The sequence below is a fragment of the Notamacropus eugenii genome, chromosome 1 (assembly GCF_028372415.1).
Source record: "Notamacropus eugenii isolate mMacEug1 chromosome 1, mMacEug1.pri_v2, whole genome shotgun sequence".
NCBI classification, from domain to species: Eukaryota; Metazoa; Chordata; class Mammalia; order Diprotodontia; family Macropodidae; genus Notamacropus; species Notamacropus eugenii.
This window is the reverse complement of record NC_092872.1, coordinates 505,891,662-505,905,869: the sequence shown is the minus strand read 5'-3', so window position 1 is coordinate 505,905,869 and position 14,208 is coordinate 505,891,662. Positions and strand designations below refer to the sequence as shown.

General features: G+C 32.9%; 2 protein-coding genes across 3 annotated transcripts in view; one reads left to right on the top strand and one right to left on the bottom strand.

The window, feature by feature from the left end:
• The window catches only part of LOC140519904 (uncharacterized), a 24,631-nt gene extending 10,423 nt beyond the window's left edge, over positions 1–14,208 (top strand). For both annotated transcript variants that reach the window (XM_072633418.1, XM_072633417.1), the window contains exon 2: positions 11,148–14,208. The gene's annotated coding sequence lies outside the window, so the exon portion shown is untranslated. The remainder of the gene's footprint in view (positions 1–11,147) is intronic.
• Positions 4,089–14,208, bottom strand: part of LOC140519903 (androgen-induced gene 1 protein-like) — a 37,079-nt gene continuing 26,959 nt past the window's right edge. Inside the window, exon 6 of the mRNA XM_072633416.1 lies at positions 4,089–8,771. Coding sequence (XP_072489517.1) covers positions 8,668–8,771 — 104 coding nt within the window. The 3' untranslated portion in view covers positions 4,089–8,667. The remainder of the gene's footprint in view (positions 8,772–14,208) is intronic.

The window sequence follows — 14,208 nt, the reverse complement described above, 5'->3', positions numbered from 1 at the left end:
TATATGTACCTATATATAGATAGATATATCTAACAAGACATTGATGAGAGCAGCCTGGTATTCTTTAGTCCTGACCATTAGATAATTTAGATAAAACCATACTTCCATGTGGCCCCACCTTGGGCTTTTTTCTCCATGAACTCCGGGTAAAATACCAGCACAATAGATAAAGTGCATGTTCCTTTAAGAACTAACCACTCCATAACTACTTCCTAATTCTGCCCTGAATCACCTAGTAATCACACTTGGCACATGTTATACTATAGAATACCCTATATAAACTTTACTTGTAGCCCTCTAAGATTTCAGGTTCCCTAGTTGCCCACTTACTACCTTGACCTCAAGAATGCTTGAGTCCTCGAATTCTTTTCCAGATAGCCCATGCAGGAAGTTCCAGTCTTGGGGTTCTTCTATCTATCATTTCCAGTCCTCATCAAAAATATTCTGGCTTATTCAATTAAATACCAAAGAGTATCCTTCCCAATATTCTCTTAATCAGGTGACATCTTGTAGGACAGGCAATGGGAATCATCATTCTTATTTTATAATCATAAATTTGAGGCACAGAGATGGCAGTGACTTAATCAGAACTGAGTATCTTGATTTTCACATTCTTTCCACTAGAATACGAAACATCAGAAAAATGCGTAATATGTTTCCTTTGCACTTTAAAGTTTGGATATCAAAACCAGTACAACACTTTTGTCTGCAATAATCCAGCTTGTTAATGTTATTCATTTCAGATAATGGCAGGTCAGATGTAACATTCTGGGCACATAATAGAAGCACTTAGTGAATTAGATTCACAGAAGTTTCAGACATAGTAAACTCTTCCTATGTAATGACAAACAAGTCCATTCCACTATACTGTAATACATTATGGATAATTTTGCCCCATTTTTATTTATAAGAAAGTGGTAGTTGTAGGGAGGATATCTTCACAGCAATGTAAAATCATGTCAATATAAGACAGGACTTCTGAATGACAATATTTTTTCAGTGATAAACTTAAGCCCTATAGGAAAAGGATTTTCTATTCTATATCCATATTTTCTTTTGGACTAAATACGTAATTTCATTGTTATTGGGTACACTTGGTAATGAAATTTCCTCTACCAAGGTAGACTTGTATTTGACCTGCAGTTTGTACTCATAGATAATTGCCTGAGAAATTAAGTGACTTGCCCAGATTCACAAAGCCTTCTATGTCACAGGCCAGAGATGAAGCTAGGTCTTTTCTGTGGCCAGTTTTCTATCCACTACACTGTTTCATTGTTGGATATTTTATAGCCAATATCATATCTTGCAGATATTCCAGCCCCTACCGAGTACATAAGACACTCCAGGATTAGAGAACATAGTGAGTCACTTAAAATTTAATGCTAATAGCAAAGATGGGTCATTCTGTAATTTGATAAGTGTAGTTACGTCTCATGGCTGATTTGAAAAATTTCTGTACTAGACAGATTATTAAAATAGTTTTGTTACTTACTAATTGTGCTGTTAAGGACTTTATAATACTCCTAAACAACTAAGAGTAACCTGATTCTCACTTTATCTAGCCAATAGGATTTGAGTTACAGAATATTAAAGGTTAATTATGCAAAATACTAGTACATAGGGAATAAAGAAATATTAGGGTCCTAACAATGGTCTTTATTGAGATAAGCCTAGGAGAATAAACTCAACTCCAATGAGATCTTCAGGTAGTCTGCTTGTTGGGAGCGTTGGACTAATAGAAGTGGAGCTATTATGTCAGAAATACTTTCAAAGATTATTTTTTTTTTTTGGTACTAAGCAAGCATAGCACTCATGAATATAGTGCTGTATACAAAGGATACCATCTGTGATTTCATCGACATATGGGATTTTGCAGATGAGGACCCTCTTTCTACCAGTGGGGATGGTACTTTCTCTGCAATTAAGAGTTGTAGAGAGTTACCCAGAGAACCGATAAGTTAAGGGGCTTGCCCACAGTCACATGATGCAAGTGACATATCAGTGATAGGACTTGGACTCAGAACTTCCTGGTTCTGGGGCCAGTTCTTTATTCATACTGCTTCTCTACCATATAGAAAAAGAATATAAAATGGTACTTGATCTCAAACCCACAGTCTAATTAAGGAGTCAGTAGTTACATGAAAGTCAAGGATATTTACATAATAATAATAAACATATTCCATGTGAGATTTTTTGGAAGGCCTTACAGGCATAAGAAATACACAAAAATGAGCTCAATCAGTTTTGTTGCATTGATTTTCAAAACAGCCTCTTTTGAACTTTGGTCAGTAGGGGGGGCACTAATGCTGCAAATATTACTCATATACTAAAGATACGACTCATGTTCTCTGTATAGGATTTTTGTGTCTTGCCACTCCTAATTTGTTTTGTTATTATTCAGTTGAGCATTATTTTTATAGGTATGGATTTCAAAATTGGTTATAAAAAGTTTTACATTTTTGTCAGGAACACTGGTTTGAATCCTACCTTGGATACCATGAAACTCTATCAATTTCCTTTAAAAAAAAAATACAAGAGAACACAGCAAAATTTCATTTAAAAATGCCAAAGAGAGAGAAAAACTGACCCTATATAGGAAAAATAATTGTGGTGGGTCTTATGATAGAGAAAGGAAATCACAAGGAAAATACTGGGATTAAAAGAATATTATTTAGGAGGCAAGTAGTGATAATAGTCTTATGTGTGTTAGTAAGGTCTATAAAACCATCTTGTCTGGGCAACTTTGCTAGGGTAAATCTTTAATATTAAAGAAAAACTACTTGAGGGTTTTTTTTGGGGGGAGGGGTAGGTATTTGAAGAGACAGCATGGAAGGAGTTCTTAACCTGGGGTCCTTGAACTTTGATGGGGAAAAAATGGCATCTTTATTTTCACTGGAATTGGTTTCCTTTATAATCCTATGTATTTTATTTAATGCATTTAAAATATTATTTTGAGAAGTGGTTCATAGGACTACCAGAATGCCTAACGGGCCCAGAACACACACAAAAAGGTTAAGAACATTTGGTGTGGTGAAAAGAAGATTGGACTTGGAGTTAGGAAGACCTGGGTTCAAATTCTACTTCTGACACAAGGTGTATGACTGTGAGCAAGTCATTTGTATCACTTCACTTCTTTAAGTCTTAACTTTCTTATCTTTAAAACTGGAAGAATACTTGTAGTACCTACCTCACAGAGTTTTTGTAAGGATCAAATAAGACAATGTATCTAAAATGTTTTACAAACTTTAATCATCTAAATGCCAGTAATTATTAGTAGTAGTAGCAGTAGTAATAATGGTTATTATTACTGCTACTAATAATAATTTGTTTTATTAATAATGATGATGATTTAAAAAAGAAGAAACCTAGAATGGTCCAAATGAGAGCAAAACATACTTGGGAATTATATGGCCTTACATAAGAAGATATATAACTGTAATAATAATAAGCATAGCTTCTATATTTATGCACTTTTTTTGTCCTGGAGGATAGACAGAAATAGTGCAAGGCAGGAAGAATAAATGGAAATGTGACCTTAAAACTATTTAATATACTTAAATGATACAATCGAATTCAAGGTCGTAATCTTCCCCCTTAGTTATACGTTTAACAGTACAATAACACAGAAATTACAAATATGGAAACTTTTAGATAATTTTATTATTCATATATTTCTGAGCTGGTAGTTAGCCACAGAGTTTTTTTGAGTATTTGGCAACTTTATGAATATAGGCTGTTGAACACAGAGATAATCTGTTTAGGTTGTTTTGTATATTTGTCTGGGTGTTTAATGTTTGCAGTTTGATGCTGGTGACTCAAACAAAAGAGATCCAGGGGAAAACATGGCAGAGAAAGAAAAAGGAAAAGGAATCAAGCACTGTAGTTGTAAGATTAGGAATGATGGGAATTAATTACTAGTCTTACCTATGTTGGACTGCTAGGTGTCGAAGTGAATGGCATGCTGGGCCTAGAGTCAGGAAGACTCCTCTTCTCAAGTTCAAATTTGGCCTCAGACATTTACTGTGACCCTGGGCAAGTCACTTTACACAGTTTGCCTCAATTTCCTCATCTGTAAAATGAGCTGGAGAGGGAAATGACAAACCACTCTGGTATCTTTGCCAAGAAAATCCCAAACGGATCACAGAGACTTGGATATGATTTAAAAAAATGACTGAACAACAAAACCCATCTTGAAACTCCATCAAAATGATGCTGTAGAGAAAAAAAATTTATAAGGGAAAGTTCTATTCTATGATGTAATATGATAAAAATGAGTTGCACTTTGTAACAAAAATGTAGCATAATGTTAAAAACCAAAATACAATAAAAAGTACTATGATACACCCAGAATCATTTTAAAAGAGTTGATTATACTTACCATTTTATATTTAATAATAATTCAATTACCAGAAAAGAGTGAAGGAGATACTTACTTTTATCCATTGAACTAATTCATTCCTCACAGCGGCTGTATGGCAAAAGATGTATGTATTCTGATGAGTTTTCAGTGAAAACAGTGTAACTTCCTATATTATTAGGTGCCATGCTTTACTCATCAATTTTTTAAAACATTCATTCCTAAAGCTGTCAGATTTAACCTCCCAACTCCCCCCAAAATAAAACTGTGGCTTATAATTATATAACATATCTGGACTAGAATAACCTATATTGATGAGTGCTAAAATATCGGTAATCTTTTATGTTATATATGCTTAGTTCAACCTTACCTAGATTTAATCCAACCAAGGAAACTACTGATTGTATAAAAATATATACTCCTAATAGTATTTGAATACTACCAAAGATCAATACTTGTTTTAAAAATAATCATTAAAGCTAAAGGTATTTAGAGTCAGATACTCCAATCCTTTTTCTTTTGGAGTGAATTTCCCTGTATACGGGACAACGCAATTCCAATCATACCTTAGGTTGACAGGTGCAATCCTGAGCAGATAGTTTAAAAAGATAGGAATCTCAAGAGGTTGGTGATACGTGGGTTGAAAAGGGTAGGAACAACTAAAAAGTAAATAGAACAGCCATGGTGGCAGCAGGGCTAGATGTAGTAAGAGGCTTCCTCTTGGGTTCCCCAGACTTCAGCACTGCCCAGCACTGTGCCATGCCAACATCCTCCAAAGCCACAGGCACTAATTTAGCACTCTTTCATGAATTAATTGATATGCTGTGGAGACAAGTTAACAGATAAAACTCAGGAAACAGTTGAGGTAGTAGTTGGGAATGAAAAGGTTTCAGGAGTCTTTAATAATTGATCAAGTTCCTTGTTACTACTGTGCCATTCTATTTTGATTAAATGTCTTTGATTTGAATTCCTGTGTCATTGGACTTGTTCTTGTACAAAGAAACTTAGTGGGGGCATGAATTAAAGAATGATTTATGGAAGTTTTCCAAGATTTACTCTAATTCATGTAAACCCAGAGCTTGGGACTTTGCACTATGGTTTTCATTTGGATAAGTCTTTCATGTTTGTGTGTATGAATGCATAGAAAATTAGGCACTAATAATTATGATGAATGAGACTATAAACTATATAATCACAGCAGTATTTGAATAATAATACCAAAGACTGAACTTTGTATTTCAAACTTTTCCAGTTAATACACTATTATTTAATAAATGTTAAATAGCTTATTTGTAATTATTTGTAATTTTATTTGTAATTTTAAATTCTTAACCTTTTTTTTTCAACTTTCAACAATAAAACAGATTCATTTAGAATCCCAGAGTGTTAGAGCAGGAATGGACCTTAAAAATCATCTATCTAGTCCAAGCCCTAATGATGAAAGGAAAGATTACTATTTTGTTTTCATGATTCACTATTGTTTAGATAAGTCTAAAAACAGACCCTAGACTCTTCAATCAAGAAAAATGTAAAAAATGAAAAGAAGTTTTTATACTACATAGAAGCACCAAAGTCAATAGTTTAAAAATGTAAGTCTTAAATGGAATACTTTTCAAATTTATTATTTTTATCCAAAGTTGAACATGCTCTTTCAAAATAAGATATATGGTCTTAATAAAACAAATAGTAAAAAGAATGAAATATATAATTTGTTTCAAATCCTCTTGGGAACGTCTTTCTAGTGGTTTTCATAAAACTTGAGATAAAGAATCAAGTCTAGTGGTCCCTATGGTGAATATATATAACACACTCAATCTTCCTAATTCATTTTAGCTTATGTCTATTTTATCAATCTGAAACACTGATGATTAAAAGTTAAAAGTATACATATTTTACTTCATCCATGTACTACAAACTGAATAGTTTCATAGAATCACAAATCATAAATTCAGAAGTGAAAAGGAGCTTAGTATTTAATCCTTAGTCATAGATAAGAAAAGAGGTTCAGGGAAGGGACTTGCCTAGGGATATACAGCTAGAAAGTGTCAGAGGCAAGATCTGAACCCACATCTTCCTGACTCCAAATCTAGCACTAGGTCCATTATGCCATGCTGCCTCTTCATTTAACTGTATAATGAGCAATAAGAGAACTTCATTAGCTATTTATGTCTGTTTCTTTATATATTACTTCAAGAAAGCTGAGGATAAAGTTAATCATAAGAGAAAAAGAATTGTGCAAATGCACACAGTGGCAGTAATAATATATAAAAGGAATGCAGATGATGTGACCCATAAAAGGGAAATAAAGTGGAGATACAAGATTTCAAGCCAAAATTTTTTTTTAAATAATTAGGGGTATATCAAGGAATAACAAAGAATGTAACTGCACCAATAAGTTACAAGTAACTTACAAGTTTAACAAAAATAACTATCAAATTTATTTTATGAGAGTCTAGGAATATAGGAACAGGCATAGGAATTCTGAAGAAATATTATGAATAAACCAATAATATACATTAGTGTATAAATATTGTTGTGTAATACATCATCCCCTTTTCTTCTAAAAGGATACTGAAGCAAAGTTATTATAAACAGATGGCTATTATAAAGGAAACAGAATCTCCAAAGTAACATGAAAATTTGTATTATCTCGATAAGGCAAAGAATTATGTTTAGAATAGTTAAAAAAAAAAAGAAAGAAACCATCTTACATGCAGCTTTGCTTTTGTGTCAACCAACACCTCATTAGGAAATTAATTCTGTATGTCTGGACAACACAAGGAAAATTAAAGGCTAATTTAGTCTGTCAAAGACATCAGTTTGGGCTCAGAATATAATATACAACAAATTAAATGTCCTATCCCCACTAAAGCAACAGATTAAAAATGTTACTTAACTTCAAAAGTACAAAACGTGAATCAGAAGTACTTTAAGAAATATTTTTATTTGAGTTTTAAACTGTTCCAGAAGGACTACCCATTATTTTTTTTATTTAAACAAAACAAAACAACATGACATAATACTGTTTGATCTAGTCTCTTTTTCAATTACTTGAAAATATTATTTTGGAATCCTCTTGACCTCCCTAACTAATCAGTAGCATCCGCTATAAATAAAACAGTAAAAAAATACTTGCAGTCCCCAAAATATGAATTTGTTTTCAAATTTCTGGCTTACATAATTTTTATTGAAGTACCACTGTTAAAATAAATACTCTAAGATCTTAAATACCCAGGCGAAAACTGACATTCAGTAAAATAATTAGTATATCTTTACTGACCAGTTATTACGTGCTTAGCACCATGTGGCGTTTGGAACCAACCAAATTTTACATCTTGAAGAGAGGAGAAAAGGAAGCAAAAATGGTTTCTAAAGGACATATTCCTCTTTTTGCCACCTTAATCCTAGGGCCTTTAGATTCAACTAAACTTTCATTAAGCTATCACACCTCCATCAAAGTCTTATACTAACATGACATTGCCATGTGAAGGTGATTCAGATTCCTGAATGCTGTGCCAATGGAGTACAAGCTTTGGCAGGCCTTACTACCCTAGCTAAGCTTGGAGAGGTAGACTTCAGGGTGAATTTTTTAGTCAAAGAAACTCATGAAGGCCATCTATCAAATTATAGTGTCAACGAAGGGAGTAACCACACTAAAGAAACTACAGATTCTTGAAGTGTTGGATTATAGATACCATGCAGTTTAACATTAAAAGGAATCTTAGAAATAATTTAGGTGAATGCCCTCATTTTTCAGATGAGAAAAATGAGACCTAGAGAAATTGAGCTGCCCACACACATTATAAGTAGCATATCCACTAGTCAAACTCAGGTTCACTGACTATAAAAAAATTCTTTCCACTATGATACCAACTCCGAGCACAGATTTGTAAGGAAAGGAGTTAGAAGGAGAAAGAAGAGTGTTCAACTTGATACCTCTGGGACAAATAAAAAATGCTATGATGGATTCAAACCTCAAAAAGTTGGGAAGAAAATATTTCACTCACCATGACCATCTCAGAAATGAAGCAATTTCTTCATTTACTGTTTTCTTTAGTTATTCAAATCATAGAAACTTGAATAACAATAACAATTTTCGTTAAGCGATTTCTGATGAACATTTAATAATTTCAGTAACTTGGCCATTTCAGAGGCCATGCTTTGTTGAAGCATCATCTGATGAGAAAATAATATGTACATTCACACAAACATTTTCTGCTATCTAATGTGGAAACATAGTGAACTTTTTAGTTGTAAAAGTATGTTTATTTATTTGGTTTGCAATTGGCTACATTATTTTCTTCAGCTTTTCAAGTTTTTGAGTTTTCAGACGCGTTTACTGATTCCACCTTCAAGGTAAATGTTGTCATTCTTGCTGGAAGTCTAGGATGCTGACTCTCTACAAACTGTTTCCCTGGCATACAACAGAAATGAATTAGAGTCTTGTTCCCCCTATGTTCCCTAAGTAGCTTCTTGAATTAATGTATCTTCCCATACAGAAATCCAATGCAAAGGATTAATGAATACTGAACTTATAAAGCAGATAAACACATGACTTCTTTTCCGGTAAAAATTACTTACCTAGTGAAAAGTACTAAATACAAAGTTTTATGAAAATGAATAATTGAGGATAATTTATGAATTCTCCACATCTGACCTTTTATCAGTAATTTCTAGCTTGAAAACAATTCTAAACAAGCTGCAAAAGTATGCTACAATTCAAATGCTGCTTTAAACAAATCTAATATGAATATTTGGATTCGTAAAACAGATCAATGGGGGTGATTATCTGCTTTACAAAAAAGATTATAATATTCTATTCAATGGCACATGTCACTTGTACATTTAAAATATAATCTAATTTTAATTATGCATTCCTTCAGTACTACAAAACTGTGTTGCAGAAAATGACATAACTACGTCATCAGAACATCAGGAAATATTTCCTGTGTTCCAACTACATGTCTAACCTTGCAGTTGATACTGTGTAATATACAAAATGCTCTGAAATGTGGTCCTTGCTTTTAAGGACTTTATAATCCAATTGAAGAGACAAGAATAACAAAAATGAAATCATTAAAGAATACTGTAATGAAACTTTAAACTGTATACCATTAATAATGGAAATTAAGAGGAAAAAGAGATCACTAGGGGTCAGTTAAGTCTGGAAAGCTTATATAGATGAGGTAGAATTTCAGCTGGGCTCAAGGTGAGAAATGTGGATAGAGAATCACCCAATATGGAGATATTTTAACATTAAGCTGAGTCACAGGAATGAAAAGGACATATAGAAGGCAGTAAGGAGTATTTGCTGAAAATTAAGGATTGTGTCTTGGTATAAAGATAATTACATCTTTACATTTCATTTAGGATTTATCAACTGTGAATTGAACAATAAGTATTTGCTGAATTGATAAGGTGAAACTAACTGGGGAGAGGGAGAAAATAAGAAAATGAATTTTGTTTTGGACACATCAAGTTTCATATTGACCAAGATAACCCTAAAAAGATGAAAAGTGTCCACACACATATGTATATATGCACATATATGTGCACATATATGTATACATGCATGTACATACATATTTAATTACTGATAAATATACATCAAAGGATTATTTATCATACAATTGCTGTGTATAAGGTACTTCTCTTCAGATGAGAATCATCATAAAATTCACAAGATCAAACATTAATCACTAGTGACATTCCAAAATATAATTTATCATTAAAAACTGGATTCTAATTTTACAAAGTTTTCAAGAGTATGTTTTGTTTCTGTATTTTTCTGATGTTATTTAGTAGCCTCTTCCAAATAGGTTTTTGGTAAATATTCAGATTTTTCTTATAACTAGATCATTTTAAATTTTAGTTCTTTAAATGATTTCTTTATATTAGCATATAAAAGAAAAATAGGCTTTAAATTGCATTTGGCATATCCACCAACTACTAAGCATCAGAGTATATTATAAAATATTGTATTCAACATTCCTAGTACATTTTTCTTGTTTGGGGGTGGAAGCTGAGTTAGTAAATGCAAAAAAACAGGAAATAAATCACCTAAACAACAGTTTAAGTTGGAATAGACATGGGAACTAACATGAAAAGGAATCAATAACCCTAATGATATCATAAACTATGAAATAAAAGGAAGCATGGAAGATTCTAGAATGTATAGAAAAGTGATAAAACATGTTAAGTATTAAATACAAGCAACTTATATATATAACAGATTTAATTGAAAATATACATTCAAGACATATGCTTAGCTACTGAATACAAAATAATATTGACATCAAATTAAAGTTATGCTTTATCTATTTGAAGGACTGGGTCTTAGTATAAGTAAGCAACAAATGAGAAATAATTGAGATCATTTCTGACACAGCTATCATTTACCACATCAGGAAAGGATAGATATTTAGCTCTGGGAACTCTTAAGCAATCTGGTTTGTATATTAAGCTACTTTCAGGATACTCTTATACCAGAAGGTCTCTGAGACAGTTCAATATAAATTTTGCTTCAAGATACAACAAAGAGAATTCATCCTGAACTTTATGCCAAAAATGCATTTTTTTTGGTATAGTTTAGTCTCAACTCCTTTGTGCCATGATGTTAGGAGAGAGAGAGCAATTAGGCCTGTAGTTCTACTGTTAAGGGAACTGCTAGATGAAGAAACTCCCTTCTGGACCAGTTCAAGTCAGCATCTTCTCTTCAATTTACAGTCTTAGAGAATTGCCTAGAGCAATGAGAGGTTAAGTTGTTGTTGTGTTTGTCCTTCGTTCTCAGAGCACCATGACATCAGGATGAGGACATGACTTGCAGCTGACTTTGATTCGAGTGAGGGAGGGCTGTGCAAGGTCACCAGCCTCACTTTCTTCTCCTGAGCCATCTTGGTCCAGTGGCTTGATATTCATCAGGATGACTGCAGATGGCCCAGAATGCAACGGGGGACCCTGGCCATGGTCACACAGTCAGTGTATGCCAGAGAAGTCACATATTAGACCCAGTCTTTTTCTTATCTCCTTTTTTTCTTAGATGAGAAAATTTGTCAGAACTCCTTAAAATTAACAAGAAATGCAGAGCAGTTTCTATAATGAACACTTATGCTACGTTCAAAATATTAGTATTTAATTCTGGCTTTCTCTTAAAAAGCCTGTAGGATATACTTTATTTACAACATATTAAGTGAATTCCTTGAAAAACAGGTACTAAACTACAAATTATATATGTGTATATATTACGCAAATATTATACATATGTAATACACATATATTATATATCCATATTTTTTCTTTAGAAAACTGAAATGTTATAGATAGGCGCAATTGTTTTTAAAAGATTTTCTGCCTATGAATAATAACTTCACTTTTAAAATGACTCACAGCACTTGTTGAAATAAAGTGTACAAGCTATATGACTCATAATATTGGCAACACTGTTTCAAAGCAATTTTCCACAAAAACAAATTTTTCCCAACAGGCGCAGCAGTTTTGATTATAGCTATAACAAATAACTACCAATCCTATATGAGAATCTTTTAAATGATCAATATAAAATCATAATGTAATATCACTTATATGACCTATTCATATATGTACTTACACAAGCCAGTTATACAGTTCAGTATCATGCAAGTAAATCATATGTATCTTTAAATAAATTAATTTGAATATACATTTTTATTGTTTTTATACACATCTCACCATAAAGTGCTGATAAAAACATTTCACAATTTTATTTGCCTCTAATTTAGAAAATTAATTAATTCTTCACCCCAAAGCACTTGGTCATCAAACCTTATGGGGAAGTTAGTCTAACCCTCTACCTATAATATCCTTGACAAGTGGTCTTTATACTTCTGTTTTAACACTTCCAGTGACAGAACTTAGTACCTCAGAAGGCAATCCATTCCATTTTCAGATAGCTCTAATTACACAAAGTTTTCCTTATACCAAGCCAAAACTCTGCTTCCCTGTAATTTTAACAACTTTTCCAACTTTTTCCAACTTTCACTTTCTGAAGCTACACTGAATAAATCTTATCTCTCATTCACATGACAGCGTTCACATATTTTTTTTTAAAAACAGCTACCATACTCTACCTTGTGCTATTAGGTGGCACAGTGGATAGAGTGGCAGACCTGGAGTCAGGAAATGCTCATCTTACTGAGTTCAAATCTGGCCTCAGACACATACTACCTTGTGTGACCCTAGGCAAGTTACTCAACCCCATTTGGCCTCAGTTTCCTTATCTGTAAAATGAGCTAAAGAAGAAAACAGCAAGCCATTCCACTATCTTTACCAAGAAAACCTCAAGTGGGAGCACGAAGAGTCTAACACTACTGAAAATAATTGAACAACAAACATGTTCTCCTTCAGTTGTTCTTTCCCTAGAATATATACCTTCAGTTCCTTTATTCCTCACATGGCACTGTTTTTAGCCTTCCTCACTAGCCTAGTCATTGCAATTTGTTAATATCTTTCTTAAAATGTGCCTTGAACCATGTACAATGTGATCTACTCAGAGAGGAATACAGTTGGACAATCAGTTCCCTTATGCTGGCTCATACATACGTCTATTAATGCAGTGTAATACTGCATTCATTTGTTGCTTTTTTGATGGTCATATTACACTGTTGACTTGTCTTGATCTTGTGGTCAGTTCCATTCCCTAAACCTTTTTCACATCAACTGTCAAGTCATGACTTTCTTCCCTATCCTGTCTTGGTGTAGTTTTTGAACCCAAGTGGAGAATTTTACATTTGCCTCTATTAAATTTCATAATTAAATTCGCCCATATTTTCAGCCAGTTGATATCTCTGGACCTTTATTCTATCATCCAAATGTGTTACCTAATGCTTGCAACTTTGTGTAGACTTTAAACTTAGTAAACATGCAGTCAGCATCTTTATCCAAGTCCTTAACAAAAAGGATGAACAAGAAATAACACTGCCAACTTGTAAACTGCTACAGAAATGTGAATCCCCAGCAGGCCCTATGACAAACTTCTAGGAAAACATCCTCCAGGTGCTCATCATTAGAATGAATATGGTTTGGGTACAGCTGTTCAACAAGTTCTTTGTTTACTTTTCTCCTAATATTACTACTAATCAGACTATGCCTTCCGGAGATTTTTCTACATTTCTTTCACTTGTTGACAAAACTATTTATGAAAAGCAAAACATCAAATCATAACTTTTTAATAATCATCACCAAATACCAATTTACATCACAGATGCAAACATTGTATTTTTGCTACTCTACAAAGAAGGCTAAATAATTATATGCCACTTTACAACCAAGTGAGTAACTGAACAGAAATTTACTGGAATTGACTGAAACAGCACTTTTATTTGTCTAAATAGATATTTGATTTTTTTCTACTGCTTTGGCAACAGGTATTTTATCACATTAACCCTTGTTGATAAGTTCATTTGACTGAAATATTTTCCTCTGTATTTTAAGTTTTGCATTTCTTCAGGCAAAAGAATGTTACAAAGATCTAATGATTTCTTCCAGTTTTGCGTGAGATTGGGCAGAAAAGTTCACTTCAAGAGAAGTTATAGACATATAATACTCTCTACAGATGACCCTGTGGGGTGCAACATACTATTTGTCCTAGCACTTTTTCAGTTATTAATAAATATTTGTTAAGTGATTGTAATGCATGAATTTTTAGGTACACACAGATGCTCATGTCTACAATTAAAGAAAGATACAATTATTTCATATGTGATTTCCTTACCAGGCAAAGGCATTTACATTTTTTCAACTACAGCTCTAGATATCTATTACATTTAAGAAAAGATTCATTTCCCTAAATAAAGCATTTATCTGTCAAAATAAAA